Source organism: Balaenoptera musculus, chromosome 2, assembly GCF_009873245.2.
Source record: "Balaenoptera musculus isolate JJ_BM4_2016_0621 chromosome 2, mBalMus1.pri.v3, whole genome shotgun sequence".
NCBI lineage: Eukaryota > Metazoa > Chordata > Mammalia > Artiodactyla > Balaenopteridae > Balaenoptera > Balaenoptera musculus.
Window position 1 is genome coordinate 8,766,253 of NC_045786.1, and position 27,344 is coordinate 8,793,596.

Genomic DNA, 27,344 nt, shown 5'->3' on the forward strand with positions numbered 1-27,344 from the left:
TCACAGCATACTCACTTTTCATCTTCTGTTTTCGCTTGCTCCATTTTGATTTCTGATCTCATGCTTTCTACTTGGAGCTCTAACTTTCTGTTATTATAAACAAGCTCTTGCTTTTCATTCAGCTCTGATGGGGTTGCAGAATTTTTCCTTTCAAGGGCCTGACATCTAAGAAAGAGCAAAATTTCATGAGGACAAACAATACTTCATTTCTCAGTGGCTTTGAAATGAATCCCCAGATTACGTAGCAAATGCAAAGAATTTTAGGATTACATTTTTCAAAAATTTAACAGTACAAAATTAAATATTTTATCCTCCCTGCTTCTTTACTAGAAGTAAATAATACTTCTGAACTGTTATGCCTGAATATAAAAAAATACAGATTTTTGTAAAAGAAATTTACATATTTCTGAACCCTTATGCCTAACATAAACAAGTACAGATCTAAGATCACACAAGCTACTGTCTACTTGGAGTAATTGTTTCAACTAGTCATGCAAATATATTTCTGTGATTTAGATACAGACCAAAGCAGTAATTGGCTAGAGCTGCTTCTCATATAGTGATCCATGGATATCTTTAGTATTTTTAAAACTATGGGCTCTGTTAAGCAAAAAAATATGACTTCTGACAAAGATTCAATAGGGGAGAAGGAAATGCTTTCAGTCCTCTTAAAGATCAGAGCGAAAATTTCAATATAACAGCAAATACACACCAATGATAGCTACGTGCAAGACATTAACGCAAAGCATGTTAAACATTAGCTTACTTAATACAAAGTCAGAATTATGACACACAGTTCACAAATGATAAAACAGGCTCAGAGAGGTTAAATAAATAACTTGTCCAGGGTAATACCACAAGTAAGGGGTAGATCCATATTTCAACCTTAGGTCTGTTTATCTAAAGTCCTTAGCGTCAGCTGCTATGCTGTACTAGATAACCATTAATACTGTACAACCTTGGTCAGTGTAACTCCATGGAAACATACACTTGTATATTGTGCTGGAAATATGTTTGCTAACTAATCCAAAAGAACAACATCAACTCAGCTTTCCTAAATTTGGGATAACTTCTTACATCAAGAGAAACAAGCAAATGCAAAATTCTCTCAATTTATAAATTAGACTTCGTAACTGATTGAAAATCAATTTTCTTTTCCTAAGTAAATCTCACTCAAGTTCTTCTTGCCCTTTGTAGCTTTTATGTTTGTTCACATCAATGCTGTCAGCTCACGTAAGTCACAGGAAGTCTGGCTCACTGCTTTTTCCAGGTCCTCATATACGCTTAACAAATGTCCCCAAACAGCAGAATCAGAGTCCCTTGGGCCCATTCCCCCATATTACTACAAGGACTTCATGTTTCTATATTAACCTGAATATTAGTGTTTTCTGAATTCATATTTTAATTAGGTCTCTTTTTCTTTTACTCAGTAAAACAGTAATAAAACTATATTTTTGTATATTAACACGTTTTGTAAAACTGTACACTTTTTGAAGGAGGATAAAATTCATCTCTCATTCTTACTTTTCCTGAAGTCTCTTCTTCATTAGCTCAGCCTCACTGAGTTTCGTGTGAGCCTCCTGAAGCTCCTTAAACAGGGTTGTCACCTGAAGGTTCAACGGTTCCACTTCACTTCCAACCTGTCATCCAGGCAATCACAAACACGCATTTATCAGAGGCTAAATGAACCTCTTTGTGAGAAAACAGTGTGAACCACTGGTGTCTAAACTAAATAAGACTGTTGAACTGATTAAACTTTTGGCAATTTACACCCCAAATATCTTGTATGGAAAAAAAAAGCTTTGGGTACAACTCTGTTTCCTTATAGATCATTAACTGATCAGTTTGGATGCACTTGTGATAACGACTTTATCTTAATTAAAATGAATCCTGGACTTCCCTGGTGGCGCAGTGGTTAAGAATCCGCCTGCCAACGCAGGGGACATGGGTTAGAGCCCTGGTCCAGGAAGATCCCACATGCCACAGAGCAACTAAGCCCGTGAGCCACAACTACTGAAGCCCACGTGCCTAGAGCCCGTGCTCCACAACAAGAGAAGCCACCACAATGAGAAGCCCGTGCAGTGCAATGAAGAGTAGCCCCTGCTCGACGCAACTGGAGGAAGCCCGCACGCAGCAAAAGAGACCCAAAGCAGCCAAAAATAAATAAATTAAAAAAGAATCCTGATCATAGTTCAAGGGATCATAGATCACAGTGGATGTCAAAGCACAATCTAATTTATCCAGCTAGCAACTCATGCCCATATTCCCTGGCTGATTATTTTTCTAGTTTACTCAACTATTTTCACTGTACTGCCTTTTTCCTCGCAGCTCTAGAATTTTTGTCAGTGAGGTTTTATGGTGCCATGGGAGTCTCAGTACTTCTCTATTATTAGTTGTCGACTAGCTTTTTAGTCAAAGGGTACTAACACTCACAGGTGTTCTCTTATCTCAGTTTTTAAAATATTATATCTCTCCATTCTCTTGAAAGTAGGGGACTCAGCCCAGGAGCATGGAACATACAGTAGGCATTTTGATATATATTTGCTGAATAAATAAAATTAGCTAAAGTATTTTATGTAAATAGACTTTCTCGTGGGCTACTGTGGGATCTTACAACTTCCTGCCTTCATCACCTTTCCCTAAGCTTCGGGACTGTGTTTGTAAGGCCTACGAGGCCACGTCTCTGGAATTGCAGCAGAACAGACATTGATCTATAGCATGTATCTAAAAACATGACCTTTTTTGTTCATACCTATTTTATTCAAACCAGTAGTGGGATAGAACCAAGATCTTTCAATTCTACCTTACGTTTCTGGGTCACATCCTCAAATGATCTCATTATAAATTGGACAAAATTCCTTTATCAATTAGTGGGCCTGTCCACTTAGGAATTCTGGAGAGAAAATCAGCCAAGAAGAGAGAGAGAGAGGTGATCTCCTAGAATCACTAGGATAGGAATACATCTCAGTACAATTTACAATGAATGAAATTCAGATCAGGACAAAGAACTATGAGAGAAATAGAAAATATTCAACATGGAAATTATTTCTCTATTGCTAAAGCCAATAACACATCACAAGACTCAGCTCCAGAGCCTGCACTACTCTCTGTCCATCGGGGGTGCGGTAACAGTCTTAGACTCAGTACCCACAGTTTCTGTGCCTTTCTCCTCTTCTTTCTCTTGTTCTGTGCGCCCCTCTGTCTGGGTCTCAATCTCACAACGATCCTTCGCTTTCTTTTCAAAATCAGAAATTCTGAAAAATTAAAGAATATAGCAAAGTTACTTTCTCTTTGGCTTTCAGAGGAATAACAGCTATGGAAGCACTGAAAAAGAACATTGTTTCAAAATTTGGATACAAGATCATGTTTTCAAAATCCTCCTCGTCGCCATTCTCTATATTAGCTCTGTGTTTTGCTTTCAACCTGATATTGGCTAGAATTGATTTAAGGGATGAATGCACATGGACGGTATAAGATATATTATACTTATATTATCTTGAACACTGAAAAAATACTGCCTCTTTTCACATCATTGTCATGCACAGAAAATATTTTTTAAATTTGTGTTTTATGTGGTGTATACATGTGCATGCATATGTGCTACATGAGAGTGGGTGTCCCTTTATAAGGATCGGCAGAGAGGGAAAGACTTGCTTTTTGGGACCCATCTAAGTTTACGAGGTCCTGAAAACAAACAAATATAGCAACATTCTTACACTGAATCATAACATATGAAAGCCATCCCGATACAATGAAATAAAGAGACTTGGGGTTAAAGATGGTAGATTTAAATATACGCATGTAATTTTTCTCCCACCTTGAATGCCACCAAAATGACTTTTAAAAGCCACATACCTACAAGAACAAAGAGAAAGGGAGAGGAAATAATAGCAAGAAGGTTTGGGAAGCATTAGGTATGAGTGGGAACTGACTAGATAGCCCAAGAGGACTGGATCTGAGCCAACAGTAGGGAAAGCCAAGATGGAACCCACTTCATACTGTGGGACCCCAAGGGCTCAGGAATCAGTGACACCAGGTACCTCTGGACATGGGGATAAAGTTGGGACCTGTTTAAGAATGACTAGAAGGTCATAAAATAAAGGGTCTCTTGACTCAGAGTCATTAATCAGAGTTGAGGGGTTGGGTTCCTTACTGAAAAGAGGGGAACTTACAGAATACTAAGACCCTCAGCCTTCTGTTCCTACTCATCTCCAGAACGCTGGCATCTAGAAAAGTACCCTTCAGACAGGAGACTGGAAAAGTCTCCTCTGGAGAATTTGATCAGGATAAGGAAAAGATTTAAAGTTTCTGACATAAGACTTCCCCAAGGAAACCTCCCAGCCAGATCTCCCTACACATGCACACAGCACTTTGTTTGTTTGTTTTTTAATAAATTTATTTATTTATTTATTTTAGGCTGTGTTGGGTCTTCGTTGCTGCACGCGGGCTTTTCTCTAGTTGTGGTGAGCGGGGGCTACTCTTTGTTGCGGTGTGCGGGCTTCTCATGGCGGTGGCTTCTCTTGTTGCAGAGCACGGGCTCTAGGTGTGCAGCCTTCAGCAGTCGTGGCTCACAGGCTCTAGAGTGCAGACTCAGTAGTTGTGGAGCACGGGCTTAGTTGCTCCGCAGCATGTGAGATCTTGGTGGACCACGGCTCGAACCCATGTCCCCTGCATCGGCAGGTGGATTCTCAACCACTGCACCACAAGCGAAGCCCCACACAGCACTTTGATCAGCATCTAACCCCCCAGTCTTAAATCCGATCAACCAGTAAAGATTACCAGACATTTCAGGAAAACCTTAAAATGAAACAGACGAAGTAAACCAGAAAATAAAACAACTTACTGAAATTAGAATATGCCAAGGGGAAAAAACTTCAAAAAAAAAAAAAAAACCTATCATTAATATCCTTAGGGACAGAAGGAAACATATTACCACCATAATAAAATGGAAGAGGAACATTCAAAGGAACTGTCCCCTGCCCCACAAAGAAGATGAAAGTTGATCAAATGTATCAGAAAGCAGAAAAAGAGAAAGAGCAAGAGTGAAGGGGGGATGGAGAGAAAGAGAGAGATAAGGAGAGAAAAATGGAAAAGAGGAACACCCAGTTGAGAAAGTCAGAGGACTGGTCCAGGAGGTCCAGTTAAAGTAACCAGTAGTGCTAGAATGAGAGAACAGAGAAAACTGAGGATAAGAGATTATCCCTGAATTATTTCAAGATCATTTTTTGAGAACTGAAGGACATGAGTTTGCAGAATGAAAGAGGCCAAGAATGTCCAGAACAAATGGATGAAAACAAGGTCACACTAAAGCACATGTGAAATGTCAGAAAACTTGGGACAGAGCAAAGAACCTTTGGGGGAGAGGAAAAACAAAAGAAGTTTTATACTAAAAGATTAAGAATCAGAATGGCAATGAGTTTTTCAACATTAACACCAAAAGCTAGAATATGATGAAGTAATGCTTTCAAAATTTGGAGGGAAAATTATATCCAATTCAGATTTCTATATCTAGCCAAATTATCCATTAAGTATAAAGGTAGAAACAGAGATTTTCAGATATGCAGATCTCAGAAAATATCCTTCCCATATATTCTTTCTTAGTAAGTTAGTGGAGATATTTAAAGATATTTAGAGAATGAGAAAGGTACTGGATTCAGGAAACAGGTGATCCAACACAGTAGAGATGAAGGAATTCCACAGGACACTGACAAAGGGAGATTCCAAGATGACTGCAATACAGCAGGACCTAGATAACAACCAGACTGACTCCAGGAGAAAAGTCTTCCAGAGGAAACTATTAGACTACTAACATGTTTGAATGTAATTGAGATTTCCTCATTGGAGAAGAGTATGGTGAAACTAAGCAAATTTTTATAAAGGTTAATTCTGCATAGAGATTTTTTTTAAAGTATAAAAAAGGAAAAGTGGTCAAAGCATAGAGCACAGCTCAACAGAGAACTGTATGTGTGCGTGGGTATGTACGCATAATAATAATAAACACTGAGTAGTGATCTAACTGAATGTCAATATAATCAGTTTTGGAGTGGGGTGGGAAGAAGGGTCCAGAAGTGTGTGTAGTGACAATGGTGAGAGTGAAAGGCAGTTAAATCCTCATCTTTCCTAGTGGGAGGTCAATAGATTATGTCTAAAATAGGAAAAAAAATTTAAGTAGCAATTTAATCTTGATATATGGGAGTAAGTATCAAAAAAACCAGCTAAATATGTTGAAAGCGGTTGTCTGAAAAGCAGGAAAAGGAGGTGGGGGGTGGAGAGGGGTTGGTCAAAGAATTACTGTTTTTCCATAAAAAGCTTGTGGAACCAATTCTTTAAACTATGTGAATTCAAACCTGATTTTTAAAAAACTTAGTGATAATAACAAATAAACAAACAGCATTAGTATCTGTTGCAAACTGCCCAACCTAATTGGTGCACAGGCACTGTTTCTAGCTAAGCAAATAAATGGGCTAAGAGCTGGTTGGTGCAGGGTTGAAGGATGGGCCTTTATCACACCACTCACGTATGACGCAGGCTTCTGACCTACATTTTAATTTCAACTTAATTTTGTAGGGCAAATTTTCATCTCGGGCTGATTTTCCCTACTACCTCTTGATTATCCTGGGTCACACTTCATATACACTTTCCCTCTCCTTCCTGGCTATCAGTTTAAGTTTGTTCAGAAGACACAAATTGCACGAAATATGAATCCTGGCAAACAATGGAAGAAAGGCAAGTCTCTTGTCCGCTGTCCCCACAAATCCCTAAAACTTTTCAGAGTAAATTTTAAACTGCCTATTACCCCTGTTTCTCATGACTAATGAAAATGGTTGAAGACTGACTTATGTATTTGAGAAAAAGACATGTTAGGTCTTGGAATGTCTTTCCATCATATCCCACATAGTATATCAAGCCAGGTTGTCCAAGAATCAGTGATTTTATTTCTTGGTTTCAGTCCGACCTTAGCCAGGAGGTCATCCTAATACCCACATGGGGAACATTACTCTTGGCAACCAATCACTGACTTGCCAGGTGTTAAATACTGCAAGAAGGCTGACTCACAAAATGGAAATTTAATGCTATTGAGAAAGGGATCCTTTACAGGGAGCTCAGGGTGAGAGAGGGAAACACCCATCTCAAAGGCAGGCCTGACTTCCTAGCTGCAATCTGAAAAGCTATACCTCCAGACAGAGAGCTATCATTATTTTGAAAGCAGGAAATATATACTAGATTATATGAAAGATCCGGATGTATAATCAGAAAATTCCCAAGTTTACACTTTTATTATTAAAGCTAATCATGTTATCTGAGGAAGGATGAATTACTGGCTAAACTTGACTTCTTAGAATGGTGTGCAGAACTCAGGAGGGTAAACGTGCCAATGAAACAGAAACACACTGATTACTCGTGACTGTTAAAGGTCTTTTTCAAAGCAAAACATCTTCCCTTTAAAAATCAGCTGGAATAATTAAGGTGTAAAAAGAATGCTTTTACTTAATTATTTTTCTGTGCATTATTACTAGATTTTGGGACTTGTCAAAAAGGCAGGACGAATATTTTACTCCATTAGAATACATGGTACTAGTTTCCTGGAAGTTAACCCTGAACTTTTCTAAGGGACAGCGGTAGGATATGGGGTAAAAACCTATGATTCATAGCTATCATACCTTTTTCACCTTTGAAAAGAGCTGACGATCAAATAAGTCATTGGACAAACACTGATTATTCTAGGTTACCCTCATTCTGAATAAATAACTTATGCTTCATATTTTAAAAACAGATCTTATAGTTAAAAATTTCAACTGCTTCATTTAGAAAGTGCTTCTTACAGTGCTTTAATTTTAAGATTAATGAGCCATTTATAATGTCTGAGAGAATTAATTATGTCTCAGACATAATATATTTATGTATATTATAGTATATCCTATTTATAGTATATTTATTATTAAATGTTGCAATCAATGGAACCCTAAAACTGTTGCATTATCTCCCCCGTTTTATGTGGTTTCGTACTTTGCCTTCATAAAAAGTTCACTCATGTAGAAATTCATTGACTTCACAACTCTATGAGGTAAATAAATTTTATCCCAAAGTGTGTGTGTATACCACATTCTATGAGGCCAGTATTTCCCTCATACCAAAGCCAGACAAAGACAATGTAAGAAAAGAAAACTACAGACCAGTACCCCTTACGAATACAGATGCAAAGATCCTTAACAAAAGACTAGCAATCCAAACCAGCAACATATAAAAAAGATCATACGTCATGACCAAGTGGGATTTATCCAGGGATGAAAAGTTAGTTTGACATTGGAAAATCAATCGATGTAATACATTATATTAATAGAGGTTAAAAAAACCCATACAGGGACTTCCCTGGTGGTCCAGTGGTTAAGACTCTGTGATCCAATGCAGGGGGCCCGGGTTCGATCCATGGTCAGGGAACTAGAGCCCATATGCATGCCACAGCTAAGAGTCTGCATGCCACAACAAAGAGCCCGCATGCTGCAACTAAAAAGATCCCGCATGCTGCAGTGAAGACCTGGCGCAGCCAAATAAATAAATTAAAAGTAAATATTAAAAAAAAAAACCCATACAATCATCTTCATAGACTCAGAAAAAGCATTTAACAAAATCCAAAACCCTTTCATGATAAAAACTGCAACTAGAAATAGAAGGGAGCTCCTCAACTTGATAAAAGCATCTATGAAAAACAAAGGTAATACCAGCTTAATGGTGAAAGACTGAAAGCGTTCTCCCCTAAGATCAGGAACAAGACAAGGATGTCTACTTTCTCCTCTTTTATTTAACATTGTACGGGAAGTCTAGCCAGGGCAATTATGCAAAAAAAAGAAATAAAAGGAATCCTGGTTGGTAAGGAAGAAGTAACACTATTTCTTTGCAAATGACATGATCTTGTATACAGAAAATCCTAAGGAATCCACTAAAAAAAAGATTAGCACTAATAAATGAATTCAGCAAGGTCGCAGGCTACAAGATCAATATACAAAAATCAGTTGTATTTCTCTACACTAGCAATGAATAATCCAAAAATGAAATTAAGAAAACAATTTCATGTATAATAGCACCAAAAAGACTAGAACACAAAGGAATAAATTTTGAAAAAGAAGTGCAAGACCTGTATGCTGAAAACTACAACACATCATTGAAAGAAATTAAGGATGACCTAAGTAAATGGAAAGACACCCATGTTTATGGATCAGAAGACTTAATATTGTTAAGATGGCAATGCTTCCCAAATCGATCTCCAGATTCAATGCAATCCCTAACAAAATCCCAGCTGGCTTTTTCCCCCAAATTAACAAACTTATCCTAAGAATTACATAAAAAAAAAAACAACAAGGGACCCAGAATAGCCAAAACAATCTTTTAAAAGAAGAACAAAATTGGAGGACTTGCATTTCCCAATTTCAAAATTTACTACAGAACTAAAGTAATCAAGACTGTGTAGTACTGACATAAGGATGGACATATAGATCAACTGAATAAAATTGAGTGTTTAGGAATTAATCTTTACATTTATGGTCAACTGATCTACACCAGGGGTATCAAGACAAGTCAGTGAGGAAAAGAATTATCTTTTCAACAAATGGTGTGGGACAGCAACATATCTACATACGCAAGAATGTAGTTGTACCCTTACCTCACACCATGCACAAAAATGTACTCAATATGGATCACAAACTTAAATGTAAGAGCTAAAAGTATAAAACTCTTAGGAAAAAACACAGGGGTGAATCTTTGTAACCTTGGGTTAGGCAATGGTTTCTTAGATACAACACCAAAAGCAGAAGGGACAAAAAACCAAACAGATAAGCAGGACTAGATCAAAATAAAAAAATTTTGTGCTGCAAATGATACCATCAAGGAAGTGAAAAGATAAGTCACAGACTGGGAGAAAATATTTGCAAACCATATACCTCATAACAGACTTGTATCCAGAATATTAATGAACTCTTATCATTCAATAATTAAAAGACAATCCAATATTTTTAAATGGGCAAAGAAGAAGATATACAAATGGCCAACATGAAAAGATGCCCAACGTTTTTAGCCATTGGGGAAACAGAATCAAAATCACAATGAGATACCACTTCACATCCACGAGGATGGTCATAATCAAAAAGATAGACAACAATGGTGTTCGTGTGGATGTGGAGTAAGTGGAACCCTCATACATTGCTGGTGAGAATGCAAAATGGTGCAGCCACCGTGGAAAACAGTTTGGTAGTTCCTCAAAATATTCAACAGAGAGTAACCATGTGACCCAGCAATTCAACTCCTAGGTATATACCCAGAGAATTGTAAAAATATGTCCACACAAAATATTGTGCATGAATGTTGAGAGCAAATATTATTCATAATGGGCAAAAAGTGGGAACAACCCCAATGTTCATCAAATGATGAAGAGATAAACAAAATGTTGTCTAGTTACATCATGGAATATTATTTGGCAACAAAAAGGAGAAAAGAACTGACACATGCTACATCATGGATAAACTTTGGAAACATTATGCTAAATAAAATAAGCCAATCACAAAAGACTACATGTTGTATGGTTCCATTTGTATGAAGTGTCCAGAAAAGGTAAGTCTATGGAGACAGAAAGTAGAATTACTAGCAGGAATGGGGAGTGAGTGCTAACAGGTATTGGGTTGCTTATTTGGAAGGAAAAATGTTCCAAAATTATAATGTGGTAAAGGCTACATAACTCTGTGAATATTCTAAAAAAAAAAAAAAATAGAAACGTACACTTCAAATGGATGAATTGTATGGTATCTTAATTGTATCTCAGTAAAGCTGTTAAAAAAGCAATGTATGCGTGTTTCGCGTGGCCTACTTCATACCTTTCTTTGGCTTCCTTGAGGGCAAGTTCAAGTCTCTCCACCTTCTGCTTTCCTTCCCTTAGACAAAGCAGGAGCTGGCTCACAGTTAACGCCTCAAATTCCAAATAATTCCTGGCACCTTCTGCAGACTTGCTCCTGCATCAGGACAGCATAAAGGTTAAAAGGTTTTCATGAGAAAACAAAAATGTCAGAGTCTAGGAATATTACTGGAACCAGTTTAAAGGAACTGCTTTCCAGAATATTCTCCAGTTAATTCTCATTTACAGACCAAGCACAGCTGGCCCGGTGACCACCAGTGCCTCACTCCTCCATGCTTTCCAGGGAAGGAGTGGGGACTGATGGGTAGGCTCGATTTACACTGCACGTGCTCACTTCCTCCAAATGGTCACCATGGCCACGGCACCAGACCACAGGACGCACAGAAACAGTGGAGCAGAGGTAGCCCTGGTTTTTGGTGTCCGGCTTTCCTAGAGGACTAATCTCCAGGAAGACCACAGTCATACAAAGGGCACAAGCATGTGTGCTGCCCATGGTGACATGCAGACCACCGGCCTTTCTCCAACTCGACCGAAACCACCACGTTCTCTCATCAGGAGAAGAAAATCATTTTTGTTTCTGGTTTCAAACAATTAGAGCAGAGAAATGTAGGCACTGTTGGCATGTCAAATATTTTTCTTGATTTCCAACTCTGATTAAATCAAGAGGCAGTTCAATGACGAAGAAAACCACAACGAGCACTGCAGTAACTAAACATTCTGGACAACTATGCTGATGCCAATGGCAGCTGCTCTTTCAGTAACCTACTCAAGGTCACACATCTAACAAAAAGCCAGGATTCAGTCCCAGTTCCCATCACCAAAGCTCAAACTCTGAACCCAGAAATCCATCTCTGACTCCTTCAAATACTTTCAAACAGGGTAAGGAAGCTGTTATTAAAAAATAGCTGTGTGGGGACTTCCCTGGTGGTCCAGTGGTAAAGAATCCACTGGATTACAATGCAGGGGACGCGGGTTCAATTCCTGGTCGGGGAACTAAGATCCCACATGCCGTGGGGCAACTAAGCCCGTGCACCACAACTGCTGAGCTGGCGCGCCTCAACCAGAACCCGCCTGCCGCAAACTACAGAGCCCAAGCGCTCTGGAACCTGCGCCACAACTACAGAGCTCACACGCCCTAGAGCCTGCGCGCCACAACCAGAGAGAAGCCCACGCGCTGCAACAAAGAGTAGCCCCCACTTGCCACAAGTAGAGAAAGCCTGCATGCAGCAACGAAGACCCAACGCAGCCAAAGATAAATAAATAAAAATAAATAAATTAAAAAATAAAAGCAATAGGGGAGAGGGGGAAGCTGAGGAATTTCTAACTAAAAAAGGGAATAACTTTCATTTCTGCCAACTACCCTGTCTGATGAAAAAATATTATCTAATCCTGATTTTCTCCCTTATACAAAGGCTTGGGAGCATAACTGAAAAAAAAATAACCCATTTTTATGTTTTATAAGTACATTCATCAAGTTATAGAAAAAAGATGTTAAAAGCCTATGAGGGAAGAGATCCTTAGGGAAATTTTCAGATAACTCTTCTTAAGCAGAGTCATGCAGTAGGAACCTGCTTACAGAGCACGAGCTGACAGCGCATTCTGGGTCAGAGCTACTTGCAAGAGACTCAGGTGCCCAGTTCCCCTGCCGTCTCCTCCTCAAGGTCCCCCCACCTCTTAAGATGTCGGCTTCCTCATATCTACTTGTCACAAGTCTACTTGCAATTCCCCAGGTAGGATATCTGGGCACTTTCAAAAAGCAGCCACCGTCACTCAGAGCAACAACAGCCATTGCTATGGAAGATTATCCTGAATTAGTCACCTTGGCTTGTACTCGGGAATGAACAGGGAAGACGAAATGGAAATATCTCCCTTATCAGCTGGGCAGCCTGGTCCGGATCAGACTGCACTGGTACACAAATTAGGAAACACAGGTCTCTTAATTGAGAAGCAGCTTGTTTTCACTGCCCATCTGATGGAGATGAAACACCTCTACACAGAGTGGTGAGGGGTTAGTTCGCCGACAAAGGCATCAGACATAGTTTTTCTTCTCCACCAGTTTGGGCTGCAACATTAAATAGCAATTCAAATGGAACATTCTTGAAAGGTCCCGGTATAAATTAATAAGTGGCTTTTTCAGCCCACCATGTTTGGCCTCCCAGGGGAGAGCTGAAAGTGACAAGACTGCCCAGCGTGTCTGTCCGAAAGCCCTAGTCTGTCTTCACATACGTGTCAGTGGAATCAGTTCTTGTGGGCCCAGGACTTGGCTTGATTTCTTTCGTTGCCACATCTGCTTCTCCCTCCTGTAAAAGCAGAAATGAAAGGGATTTAACCTAGTATGTCTGCAAGACAAATTCCTTATCAAAAGAGAAAAAGGCAAAAGAGCAGGAATTTGGATGACACACAACCCAAGGAACCTATCAAACGTGGAAATGTGAGATGTTTAAATTCGGTCACTCAAATGTAATGGAAATTTACCCTTCCCTCAACCTGCACTCCCTGTCAGGATTATGAACATCCAGGCGAAGACGAGAAGGTGGAGAAGGTCGGGCTCCTCTCATTCAGCACAGTCAACCTGACCGCCCACACAGGAAAGCTTATCTTCTTCTCTTTCTCCTTGGCAGTTCCCTTCTGCCCCACCAGGTTAAGGTCACACAGAGCTAGTGACAGTTCCACATACCTTTCCCACACAGTCCTTTAACATGCAAAATGTTAGAACTTGTTGAAGCCACGTTGAAAAGAAGGCTGTTTTCTGTGGGCAAGGCTCACAAAGCATAGGTTGGCTCCTATTAGAAATCTGTACGCATCTCAGGCCACTTAGGGAACAAGAAGACTAAGACCACTTAAATGATTTGAAAGACGTTTTTGTTTTTGTTTTTTTTAAAATATTTATTTATTTATTTGGCTGCGTCGGGTCTTAGTTGCGGCATGCGGGATCTTTCGTTGCAGCGTGCGGGCTTCTCTCTAGTTGTGGCACGTGGGCTTCATTGCCCCGCAGCATGTGGGATCTTAGGTCCCTGACCAGGAATTGAACCCGCATCCCTGGCATCGGAAGGCAGATTCTTAACCACTGGACCACCAGGGAAGTCCCTTGAAAGACATTTCTATTCCAATGAGCTAGCAGAAAGATCTTCCAAAAATACAGAGATGGTTCTAGATAATTCTGTGTGTGCACACTGTTCCTAAATCTTGGGCAGTGTTTTTCTGTTCACAGAAGCAAGGCAAGAAAAACATGTTGACACTAGAAATAACTGTCACTCATCAGTGAGGGAGAATATTACGCTAACCATTCATCCTGAAGAAAGAAGCCTCATTTGGAAACTTCTGATATGCTCCTTGGGCTTCCTGAATTTTATCAGTTATCTGCAGAAGGTTAACGCTCTTTGATCAACGCTGTGTTTTCATAATCTTTGCTCATTTGCAGAAAGAGTACTCTGACATTAGTGTACTTCCTGATTAGTATTTTACTTCGCTTGACTTCAGCCCCTATTCATCTAAAATTTATGAGGGGCGTGGGTGGTAGGGTTATTAAGAGCCATTTTGCAACTCTGTTCACCTTGTGCACAGCAAACAAATGAGAAGGTAAAGGAAGTCGCACTCGACCATTTCAGACACATCCATTAGTAAAGCTTTTCGTAAGGTGCCCCTCACCCCGCCCCACTCCCACTTACCTACAAAGTCGAGTTTTCTCTTTCAGAGACACAGGTAACCTCTCTGCCTGTATCAGATGTGTACTCTGACAAAGCTGGAATGACTGTGTGTATGAGGGAGGATTTTCTCCTCCTGTGCTTGTCTCCCTCACTCTGTATGCAGTTTTTTTCTAGTAGCAGAGAAGGAGAGGTCCCTCTGGGCTTCACTTACCTTCTGTGCTCTTTAGCAGGACTGCCTGCATGCCAGCTGGACATAAATGCCAGTTAGATCACCCTGGCTTCAAACCCTGTTCTCGGGGGTTCCCTAGCGGCTGCTGTTAGAGGGGAGGGACAAGCCAGGGTATCCCCTGAGGGTACAACCAGAGCCGCTCTGCTCTTTCTTTTCTCTCTTCTTAGTTTTAATATACCAACGTTCCTCGTAAGACTTTGTTTGAAAAGAGGGTTCTGCTACTAGTAAGTGTTTTAAAGCCTTTTGATTTTACCGCATCTGATCATAGCTCCCCTTACCTAAGTGAAATGCTGAACACAGCTTTGAGACCTGGGCTGAAAAAGCTTATGCCTTTTTTTTCTTTTTTCTTTTTAGGTCAGTCACATAAATTTGTCAGGACATACTGGAAAGAAAAGGACTATCTCTTTGGTCATAAAAGGTAATCGGTATTTTCCATTTCAGCTATGACAGCCACAAGCATTATGTTATACATTTACGTTGACTACGCTGAAGTTTCCCCACTATCTGGCCTCCTCGTGTTGAAAGGAAATGGTGGTATTTGTAGCAACTGTCCAGGTGAGGTTTTGTAACTTGCTTAAAACAAAACCAAAACCAACACACTTACAGCCATCCTGATTTCAACAAAGGAGTCTTCGCAGCCATCTGAGTTCAGCTTGAGTTGTAATTCAGAAATGATGCCCAGCAGATCGACCTTTTCAGCTTGAAGGCGTGCCACCTGGGTCTTCAGCTGTTCCACTTCCTGTTCTGCTTCTGCCTTGGGGACCTTGGGGATGAGGAGCAAAGTGAATTAACGAATCACGCTAGGGACTTGGCCATCAAACTCGAGTGCCTCCATACCCATTGGCAGGACAGCTCTGCTTTACAGTAGGATATTCTAGCTTATCCTTGGCAATTTATTTTGACATGCCAATAAAAATGGAAAAGCTTACATTATTTTATCATATGCAAATAATTGGAAGTTAAAATAACCTCATGCCAAGAAAGGCTTCCTCAGCATGCTGAAATGATCTGATGCCATGAAAATAACCAACCAGACTTTGGCAATGGTAGACTTGTAAATTCTAGTCCAAAATTCCACAAAGAACTGCCACAACTCAACCTCTTGCCTTTTTTTTTCCCCCTACAAATGCATACCCACCCCTACCCTCCCCATTCTTGTCATGTCTACTCAGAAGCCAAAGCACCAAGGGCATAATGTTATAGTAATGGCAGAACACAACGAAAGGTCCACAATTCTCCCAGGTATGTAGTCTGGTTGCTACAGTACTCTATGCTCGTGTTTTAAGGTTGCTAAAAATAAGTCTGGTGAGAAATAAGAAAACTGAAAATTCAGAGGCTGGTACCAAGGGTGGAAAAATTAAATTTCGGCCTCTATAAACATTAAAAATAAACATTAATATCTCCCTGAGTACTTGCTGTGTTCATCCTGTTGCAGTTACTACATATGACAAAGTCATAAGAGAAAGAGCCTGTTGACATGTGGTGTTTTTACTTGGGAGAAGGGAGAGGAGATTCTAGTCGACACTCTGCTAATCAGAGCATGTGTCACCTTGAGCAGATTCACTCAATGTCTTGGCTTCAGTTTTCTCGGCTCAGAAAGAAAGACGTGGTACCACGTGGTCTCTGTGGTCTCTTCCAGCCGTGACCTTAGCCTCTCTGATTTCTTCCCTCACTGCTCTTATGGACATGGCGCCATCAGAAACACATACACTTGAGATTATCAGAGGACTGCAACACACAGAAAATTCATACACACACACACACACCCCCTATGACAGATCTCCTAAGGAATGGTAAACAGGCCCAAAGGCTTATAGTAAAACCAAAAAATTATCAGAAAGGCTTGTGCACGGACCATACACCAGCTAGTTCATGAAGTATTAAGAAGAGAGGGCTTGGGCTTCCCTGGTGGCGCAGTGGTTAGGAATCCACCTGCCAATGCAGGGGACATGGGTTCATGCCCCGGTCCGGGAAGATCCCACATGCCGCGGAGCGGCTAGGCCCGTGAGCTACAACTACTGAGCCTGCGCGTCTGGAGCCTGTGCTCCGCAACAAGAGAGGCCACGACAGTGAGAGGCCCGCGCACCGCGATGAAGAGTGGCCCCCGCTTGCCGCAACTGGAGAAAGCCCTCGCACAGAAACGAAGACCCAACACAGCCAAAAATAAATAAATTAATTAAAAAAAAAAAAAAAAGAAGAGAGGGCTTGGTAGTAATTGGCAGCATGGAAGTGCCCCTCACACCAGTGGAATCATGCTCTGCCTTCATTTGGACCATTCTCTTGCTAGGAAACTCCCACAGGCGTTAGAAAAAAGCAACTCATTGTAAAACTGAAGAGTTAGGTCTGTAAGGAAAGGTTTGAAGCCTGTGCAGTCTCTCCTGGCAATGACTCAGACCAAAGAAATGTATATTTAAAGGCACGAAAACATAAAAGAAAATGTACTGCCTAGCCTGGTACTAGGAAGCAGGCAGGGAAGGGCAAGACTGTGCTCTGTGAGGGATTTTCACGTCCACCCTCTTGCCCTCCCTGAGGACACTGTGCAGAATGGACTTTTAAGGAAGGAAGTAGAGTTTTAAACAAGGGTCTGAGGACCAGGGATATAAGGCCATGACTCTAGAATCCCAGATGTCAGGTTAATTTTCTTTTTTGCAACTGTGAGGATCTCTTAATTATCCTGGGGAAATGATGGATCTGCTTATTTGGCTATAAAACACCTTGTGAGGTGACACTTTAAATTTCTCTTCATTTCACTGTTAAGGCTCTGTCCATCATCTTCCCGGACTAAACTTCCAGGGCTTATTCTCTGGATCTCCAGCCCAACTCCATTATTTGTTATGTCTTTCATCAGTTCTGAGCACTTAGCATTGATTAGCCTTCGTGACACAACAATTTCTCCGTCTTTTTCTGTGCTTGTATTGTCCTGAAAATGTGCCCAGGCTGATATGCCATTTTATAATCCAAAAACAATAGTCTATCTAATGACCTTTGCCTGGCCATCTGTAGTTAAAAGTTAAAAAGTACTCTTTAGAGATCATTATGATGTATAATTCAGTGAAAGTGGACAGAACCAGTAATGCCTCGGCCTCACCCTAAAGATCAGAGGCAGGTTTCCAAAGGACATTCCCTGCTCCCTTCCCTTGTGTGACACAGACCACAGGAGAGGCCCTGATGGCTTGCGGGGGTGAGTGGGTGGGGAGGAGGGGCACATCCTGCAGAAGCAGCAGCAAAGATGGGCCAGCGTGAGTGAGGAAAATCTGAGGCCTTGAGAGCTTTAGTAAATCAGGAAGATGAGGGCCTAAATTAAAAAACAACTGGGCTTCCCTGGTGGCGCAGTGGTTAAGGATCTGCCTGCCAATGCAGGGGACACGGGTTCGAGCCCTGGTCCAGGAAGATCCCACATGCCGTGGAGCAACTAAATCCGTGTGCCACAACTACTGAGCCTGCGCTCTAGAGCCCGCGAGCCACAACTACTGAGCCCGCGAGCCACAACTACTGAGCCCGCGTGCCTAGAGCCCGTGCTCTGCAACAAGAGAAGCCACTGCAATGAGAAGCCCGTTGCACTGCCCCCGCTCGCCGCAACTAGAGAAAGCCTGCACGCAGCAACAAAGACCCAATGCAGCCAAAAATAAATAAATTAAATAAATAAATTTAAAAAAATTTTTTAAAAACCCCAAAAAACAACAACAACAACACAAGTGGTCCAGGAGACAAACATTACAGAAGAGGCAGGGGGGCAAGGGGTGGGCCTGGGAGGTACAGTTTGGGGGGATACAGCTGATGACCAAGGGTTTTTAAGAGTCCTAAATGTCACTTTGTCCCAAGGACTCATTTCTGAGTCCTGCTTGTAGTTTGCTTCAGCTGATCCTCTGCACTGAAACAAGCTGTCCAGAGCTCCAGCTTCGGATCTCAACTTCTTCCAATACTGGGACCTTTTTGGAAAACCTACAGGCAGACTATCTCAGGCAGACAAACTGCTTCTGGAAGCTTCCTTTTTGGCTTCAAAGTGATGGGCCCCCGCAGGCTGAAGCCAACTGTCAGCCCACATCCCCAAAGCCAAGGGAGGAAAACAAAGTGAGATATTTTCTTCCAGCAAGTAGAAAATCACCCATATATCCCAGTGATCATTTCTTCAGAGTATTCTACCTCAAAAATATTTAGACAATGAGAGGTTTCTCCCAAAGAAGTGACTTAATGCTCTTTGAACTGTAAGACAGACTGAAGCATCAGACATGATAAATCTTATCAACAATGAAACATTTCCAATACAAATACAAATTTATTAAAGCTGAATGTTTTCATTGTCCCATGAGCAGGAGCTGATGAGTAAGATCATTGATATAAACTATGATATTTTTCTAAACAACTTTTCATTCTTTAGATTATTCCATATTTCTCTTTTCCTTATTTTCTTTCCATTTTATTTCTTTGTTTGTATTCTTTACCTATTTAAGAAATTAGACATCAACAAAGTTCAAGGTAAAGTCTCAAGAAAAATCACTGATGAGGGGAGGGATAAATGAGGAGTATGGAACTGACAGATACAAACTACTTCCTGCAATAAACCATAATGGAAAAGAAAAAAAATAAGGGAACAGATACAAGCTACTGTACATAAAATACATAAGCAACAAGGATTTACTGTTTAGCACATGGAACTATACTGTGTATCTTGTAATAACCTATAATGGAAAGTAAACTGAAAAAAATTTATATAACTGAATCACTTTGCTGCATACCTGAACTAACACAATATTGTAAATCCACTGAAAAAAAAAAAGGAAGAAAATCACTGATACCCAAGAATTAACCCAGTGCTCCATCCTCCCTGAAGCTGTTAAGTTCTAGGTTTGGAAGAAAATGAACTGCAGATGTCCATCTAAACAAATAATACCCAGTGAGCCTTAGAATATGGGCAGAGGCTTCAAATGTGCTCTGATTTGCTTTTTCACTCACATCTTTGATACCCATTCTCAGGTGTGAGCACACTTCTTGGGTTCTTTGGGTCAGTGGAAATGTGGCAACCCTACAGCCTCATATCACATGACATTTGTCAAAGCAGTTTTCAAAAGTAAATGTAAAACATAAAGCGAGGAATCTATTTTAGACGGAGAGAAAGGACAAGGTCAGTAAGTGAAAATTCTGAGGGACAGATTTTTAAAGTGTAATTCTATATCAAAGACATAAACTAATGACGAACACTTGGATGGTTCTAGGCAGAGGTCCTTCCGTACCATCTATAATGAATACAAAATACTGACTTATAACCGTAACACTCTTTTGACTATAATCAATATGGTCAAAGCTTTACCCATTTCTTTCCTTCACCAGAGATTATAAATGACCCTTAAAATTGTAACCAATCTTCTCATCAAGCACGCTTCTTTCAAGATAATGCAAAGCACCCATCTAGCCTGAACCGTGAAAGGTTTTGGTCTAGAAGTCTGGTCAAGTAAGACTGCACTACAAATATGAACAGTCTGCTCACCTCGAATGACCTTTCAGTTTTCCCTTTTAGTTTTCCGACTTCTTGCTTCAGTTTTTCATTTTCAAGACTCAGCGCCGTTAGGCGCTCTTTGGCTTCTTTGCGCTGGGTCTCAAAAAAAAGGCGTTCTTCCTTCTGCTTTTCTGTCCAGGCCGAAAGCTCCTCAAATCGCCCTTTCATAGCTTGATTGTTCAGCTTCATGGCTTCTGCATGGGTGCAGAGGGAGAGTGTCACACCAGGGGACTGGACTTGGGGTCAGGAATGGAACCCGCCTGTGGACCACCTCACCACGTAGCTCTGAATCTCAAGATGCCAGGCTTGGCCTGGGCCCCAGGGTCAGCCGGAAAGACTGTGAAGCAAGAGGAGTGAGTGGTTTCCGCTTCCAGACAGGACTAGCAGGGTCTAATGTCATCTCTAGTCCTCAAGAGTCTCAAGAAAATAAAATTGATTTTATTGATTTATTATAACAAAATGCCTATTGATAACTACATAGACTGAGGTCCGTCACTCCTGGATTCGAACGCTGGTTCCGCCAAAAACCATGGCTGGAGATATTACAATGCTTTCTTTTAAGGTAATATTTAGAACTAACTCTGTAATCATAGCAGCCTTTTTTTCTTTTTCCTTTTAAATGGGCTAAATGTCATTATGCCATTTCCCGGAGATGCATACTGTTTATTTTTACCTGTATCCAAAAGTAAACAATGGAAACAGCTTTAGCCTCACTCAAAGCTAATCCTGTGCTCTTTCTTCCCCCAGGAAACCAGGCGCAGAGAAAGGGACTCACCTACAAGCTATTACCAAAGGATGGCATTCCCGAAGGCCCAGGTGTCGCTCACCTTTCAGCTGATGGTTCTCAATTAGAAGCTCTCTCATCTGCTGCAGCAGCTCATGTGGGGTGAACGTGTCCAGGTTCGGGTGAGCCAGATTGGGGGGTCCATTTCCTGTGGTTTCATTGGGGCTGTCCCCCTTTTCAGTCAGGCAGCTAACTGGCTGTTGAGACATGGCAGCACTTTCTATGGAAAAGTCACAAACCGAAAATATAACTGTTCCCCTCTGCACGGCATCCTCACGGGTCCCACAAGCCCCTGTGCAAGTGCTAATACGTATTCTACAAGGTGCCTTCTCTCCCATTATATTTTGAACAATCTTGATTCTCCCTTTTTAAACAAAAACAATAGTCTATCTAATGACCTCTGAGTTCACAGAGGCTTTATAGCTCATCCAAGGTCACTCAGTGAAGGGCACAACCGAGCATTAAGGATGATTCCAAAACCCAGCCCTGTCATACAGTGAAGGTAGCACTGAATACTTAGGCTTCCATAGTCGATACTTTCGCAAAGCATTCTAAAAGACTACGAAAATCTTGCTTAGTTGTTGCATATTCTGAGAATATTTTAAGCATACCACTTTATTTGTCGAGGGGTCAGTGTGGCCATAAATAAGATAGACGGGTGTATCCCAACTGTACTTCTGTATGGCCTACCACCTGGGCAGACACAGAAATCAAATGCTGTGGGCAAACATTTTCCTTTTCACATTTCACAAAGATGATGATATACCTTTTCATGAGGAATTGCAGAGTTACTGCATCAGTCACTGGAAGCTGACGAGAGAGAAGTGCTCTCTGATCTATTGCTGTATAACCTCTGGGTGTGCTCTATAGATAAACATGGAAGGCGGGCCCATTCACCTCACCCAGAGTTCAGATTCCACTTCACCGATCCATCGCACACTGCCAGAAATCTTAAAGAAATAACCAAGGCTGCTGGAAGGATTTTTTCTTCTTACTTCTTAGCAATAACAGTCAATGAATTGCTTACAAAAAAGTTACTAACAAATTTTCACTGCGTCCAAAGAACCTCATCCCTGTAAGAAGTTCCCACGTGTGCTGACAGAACCTGCCACTGCCGACAGGAGGGCAGAGTACAAATGACTATCTCTCTAAGAGGCTGCAAGGGAAGCTTCAGTTACGGTTTTTGTTGTTAAGTCCCTGTGCATGTTAGGGCAGAAGCTGGGGAAACTACCATGTATTAGTGCCCGTATATTAATGCACCAAACCCTTGGGGTGCAGAGCGGTGCTTCTTTCCCACTCTGGCAGGAGGCAATCCCTAGGCTCTCTGGAGGTCTCCTGGAACTGAGAGCCTGGTGACCTGCTTTTGGTCTAAAGGACCTGTAAGGTAAGCTGGGATGAAGTGAGAGAGCGGCATGGACTTATAAATACTACCAAATGTAAAATAGCTAGTGGGAAGCAGCCGCACAGCACAGGGAGATCAGCTCGGTGCTTTGTGACCACCTAGAGGGGTGGGATAGGGAGGGTGGGAGGGAGATGCAAGAGGGAGGAGATATGGGGATATATGTATACGTACAGCTGACTCACTTTGTTACACAGCAGAAGCTAACACACCATCGTAAAGCAATTATACTCCAATAAAGATGTTAAATAAATAAATAAATAAAATAAAGGACGTGTAGGAAATCAGAGACAGTGCTGCTACTGAGGGGACAGCCGGCCCCCAGCACTGTGGCCGGCGTGATTCCTCTAGAGCAGCTGGCACAGGAAAGGCATCCTCATGGAATTCTTTAATGAGGATGGCAATTCTATGAAGTGAAAAACACGGATAAAGCATTTTGAGCCTTTTGAAAGCATCTTTGTTTTACATATCCTGATTCGTTTAGAAAGAGGTACACTGCTAAAGTGTGCTATCTCTTAGCAATAAGTGACCAGAATAGACTGCTTTTGTTTTCCCCAATAAAATAATTTGGATTATTTTGCATAAAATAATTTGGATTATTTTGCATAAAATAATTTGGATTATTTTGCATAAAATAATTTGGATTATTTTGCATAAAATAATTTGGATAAAGCCAGTTTCTGACTTTCCATAAAACTCATTTTTGCATAGAACTATGTTGGCGCTAAAATTTCATAAAAATGGGTTTTTACTAAATAACAGTGCTCCTATCTATTTTGCAAAGAATACTAAAATTCTAAGTAATTGACAAAGATAAAATCCTTGTAAAGTGTGTCATTCACTTGTCAATATTAAATTTCCTCAGGTATTCAAGGATTAGACTATACTTTGGAGACATTTAACAGATTTGTTTTTATTTTGTTTTTATTTTTTTATTTTAAATTTTAACATCTTTATTGGAGTATAATTGCTTTACAATGGTATGTTAGTTTCTGCTTTATAACAAAGTGATCAGTTATACATATACATATGTTCCCATATCTCTTCCCTCTTGCATCTCCCTCCCTCCCGCCCTCCCTATCCCACCCCTCTAGGTGGTCACAAAGCACAGAGCTGATCTCCCTGTGCTATGCGGTTGCTTCCCACTAGCTATCTGTTTTACGTTTGGTAGTGTATATATGTCCATGCCACTCTCTCTCTTTGTCACATCTTACCTTTCCCGCTCCCCATATCCTCAAGTCCATTCTCTAGTAGGTCTGTGTCTTTATTCCCATCTTGCCACTAGGTTCTTCATGACCTTTTTTTTTTCCCTTAGATTCCATATATATGTGTTAGCATACTGTATTTGTTTTTCTCTTTCTGACTTACTTCACTCTGTATGACAGATTCTAACTCCATCCACCTCACTACAGATACCTCCATTTTGTTTCTTTTTATGGCTGAGTAATATTCCATTGAACAGATTTGTTTTTAAAGTATCTAAAGCAGAGGGAGGGAACAGTAGGGGAAGGGGGAGGAGAGCGGAGGGGAGAGAAGGGAAGGGGGAGGAAAGGGGAGGGGAGAGAAGGGAAGGGGGAGGAAAGGGGAGGGGAGAGAAGGGAAGGGGGAGGGGAGAAAAGAGAGACTGTTCCTTCCAATATTTTTCCTCCTTGACTTTCCGTTACATCTCCACCAAGACTTGAGGCACAACTGTAACAGTTAAAACCGATTCTACTTATCAACTTTCTGGTTGCCCAGATTTTATAAGGACATGAGAGAAAAAAACAACAACAGGGTTATGCTGAGGGAGACAGTAGAAAAATAAACCGGGTGCCACTAACCAGACACGTGACCTTGAGAACTCATCTGACCTCTGTGATGATTTACTGACTTGCCTAGCTAATGATGATCACTATAGCTGCTTTCAGCTCAAAAGCCCTATGAAAGTATTAAGCTTCTAGCAAGACCACAGTCCAATCCGCACTGTCCGACACGTACACCCCGGCACCCTCATGGCCATGCTGCCCTCTCTCACTGATACATACGCCCATCCCTATTACAGGGAACTCTTCGCCACGCAGCATCGTTAGGAAAACTATTTGGTAATTCGAATGTCATAGTATATAAGAAGTTAACATAAATGCCAAACATAAGCACATAAATACTCATAAACAAAATTTTACTAAAAGCAATTTGATTTTTGGTGACTCAAAGTGCATTTTATGATTTTAGAATATTTGGGGGGCGTCATTATAAGCTATCACAGTACAGTGCGTATATGAGATGTCTACTGGTAGAATGCCAGTTAGAGAAAGCTGAATTCTCTAAATGTTTAGCATCACCTTGAACTATTTTCAATTGAGAAAATGCAGAGATGTATTATAAATCCTTGCACACATCCTCAAAGGTTATGAGCTAAGGAACTAAGCCATTTACTCCAAGGTTCTGTCTAATAACAGAATTTCTCATAAAAATCCAACCAATGATCAGAAATGCATCATTTCTAAGCAAAGGTTTTTTTTTTTTTTAACTACAGAAGGGTGAATTAATTTAGCACAGGATTTGTCAACATTTCACCAATGAGGAAAAATAGGAACCACCTGGAAGGTGGAAGATCAAAAGCAAAATCTCCTAGATTTTATTCCTGGATCTGCTATTCAAATTCCTGATTATAATTATTGTTCTTAATTCCAGAGGTCAAGTAATTATAGCAGTGACTTGACTTCGTAGCCATGAGCTTAAATCTTGTTCCTGAGTTGGCCTTAAAAATGACCCAGCTCAACTTATTCAATGCAGGAACGTCCTGTCCGGTTTCCATGGCAGATGGTCATATAGACCAGGCTCGAATGACTTCAGTGACAGAAAAAATGAGCACATGACCTTAGCAGGCAACTGCCCATTCTATTCCAGGATGGCTCTGACTGCCAGAAAGCTGTTTTGTATCCAACAGAAATCTGCCTTACACTGAATTCTCTCCACTGGTCGTTGGACCATCAAGAATAATACAGAATAAACCCAGGTCCTTACCCTGGTGCGGCTGATTCTCCGAACCTGCTGATTAAGTATTCACAGGTTCAATCCCCACATGGATAAATGAGTTTTAAACAGTGAAAACCTATTTCCTGATCAGAGACAATTGCTGGCTATTGGCAAATTCTGGTTTGGGTTTTCAAGGGGATTTAGTAACATTCCAAGATTGCATCAACTAAACTCATCACCATCCTGGAAAAAGAACTCAAAGTACATATCCTATTAAGGGGGTAAAAGACTTACCTTTTATGCCAGAAATGGTACTCTGACTTTCGTAACTGCAAACATACAGAAAATGGAGATAGCCTCATCACCCAAGGCAGGCACCTGAGAGTTATGCTTGGTTCTTCCTATTTGCTCTTCCCCCAAGTCTAACGGGTCACCGAGTCCTGTCACTCCCACCTCCTCTCAATCCCCACAAGCTTAGGTCAGGCCCTTCTTGTCTTGTCTGGCCCACAGAGTACGGGACTTTCATCTGTTTTGTCCACTGCCGTGTCCCTAGCACCTAGAACATTACCCGACATATATGGGGGTTCAACAAATACTTGCTGAATGAATTTGCATAGCTTCCTCCATGGTTGGACTCATCTCCTTCCATTGCAGCCCCACTACCTCCATGGTTTCTTTCCTAATACCAGGGCATCCCCCTGCTTAAACCCTTCCCATACAGACAGAGCTCCAGCTCCCGAGCAAGACAAACAAGGCCTTTCAGAGTCTGGCCCCCACTTACCCAGCAGTATCATCTCCTGTCACCAATGCCACTCATGCCTGAGGCACATTAAAGAGCTCACAGTTCTTGGCCTTCTTTTGCTTTTCTACCCTTCCCCGAGATGCCCGGATCTGCTTTTACCCTGGCAAACCCCCACTGGACACTTCAATGTCCAGCTCAAACAGACATCCTGTGTAAAATGACCTGTTCTTTCCTCTGAGCACGCAACAGCGCTTTGTGTGTTCCACCCCCTTGGTCCTTTTATGTAAAGTACTGTGATCATACCATGCCCGTCAATCTTCCCATCAAACCTAAGTCAAGGTCTCTATTTTACTCTTCCTACAGACGGGCACACTGAGAGCAGGCTCTCGGAAAATGTCTGTTGAAATGAAATGAAGCTATAGTATAAGAGGTAAAGTCATACACTTGTAAAACACAAACCCGACATACTAGTATTACAAGTTTTTCTACAGTTCAGTGGCACTCATTTCCAGATTCTTGAACTCAACTTATTTTGAAAATGAGTACCACTTTTAAACTATCACTACAAAGGTATCTGGATGTCATTTCATAACACATATTCCATTACTCAACCCACATACATAGGCCAAAGTGAAAACGAGAACTTTCAATATAATTTTTTTCTTTCTCAGTGAAACAGATTTTATTTTCAAAACACGGAGTTTAATTTCTTCCTTTTCCTTTGGATTTACTATTCCATAGATTCCAAAGAACATATCACACAGTCAAGTCTCTATAAAATTCAGGAAAAGTGAGGCTTGGAGGAGAGGATACCCATGTGCCCCTACCTAAGGGTGGGGATTCCATGGGAGGATAAAACAGTGACCAGTTCGTTTCAAGAATAACGTTTGTTTTTGTTTTTTCGGAGAGTTTAGTTGGAGCCCATCACATAATATGCAACTTGAGGTCAGTTACCAAAAAAAAAATACTACTTTTATAATGTTGTACACAATACATAAAGAACAACTAAAATTGGCCCAGTAGAAGAACTGGCCAGTCACCCGGAAGACTCTAATTACTGTCCTCTCTACAGGCTACATTTCGACTTGTCTTGCCCAGGGCATTACGGGGCAGTCCCTGGACCCGCCTCTGCTACTGGACCTCCCCAGCCCACTCCAAACTGGGCACATCCTGGGCGGGGTGGCCAGGCCG

At 41.0% G+C, this 27,344-nt stretch overlaps 1 protein-coding gene across 4 annotated transcripts in view; it reads right to left on the reverse strand.

Moving 5' to 3' along the window:
• The window catches only part of OPTN (optineurin), a 41,578-nt gene that overhangs the window by 13,211 nt on the left and 1,023 nt on the right, over positions 1 to 27,344 (reverse strand). For 2 of the 4 annotated variants that reach the window (XM_036843314.1, XM_036843313.1), the window contains exons 2-9: positions 21,098 to 21,274; positions 20,262 to 20,464; positions 15,381 to 15,539; positions 13,127 to 13,200; positions 10,863 to 10,997; positions 3,152 to 3,254; positions 1,525 to 1,640; positions 16 to 165 (exon numbers count right to left, since the gene is read on the reverse strand). In XM_036843314.1, the coding sequence (XP_036699209.1) occupies positions 16 to 165; positions 1,525 to 1,640; positions 3,152 to 3,254; positions 10,863 to 10,997; positions 13,127 to 13,200; positions 15,381 to 15,539; positions 20,262 to 20,464; positions 21,098 to 21,263 (1,106 nt within the window). In that variant the 5' untranslated portion in view covers positions 21,264 to 21,274. Of the gene's footprint in view, positions 1 to 15; positions 166 to 1,524; positions 1,641 to 3,151; positions 3,255 to 10,862; positions 10,998 to 13,126; positions 13,201 to 15,380; positions 15,540 to 20,261; positions 20,465 to 21,097; positions 21,275 to 26,192; positions 26,306 to 27,344 lie in introns of those variants that run through there. The other 2 variants (XM_036843312.1, XM_036843311.1) reach the window with 2 other exon arrangements.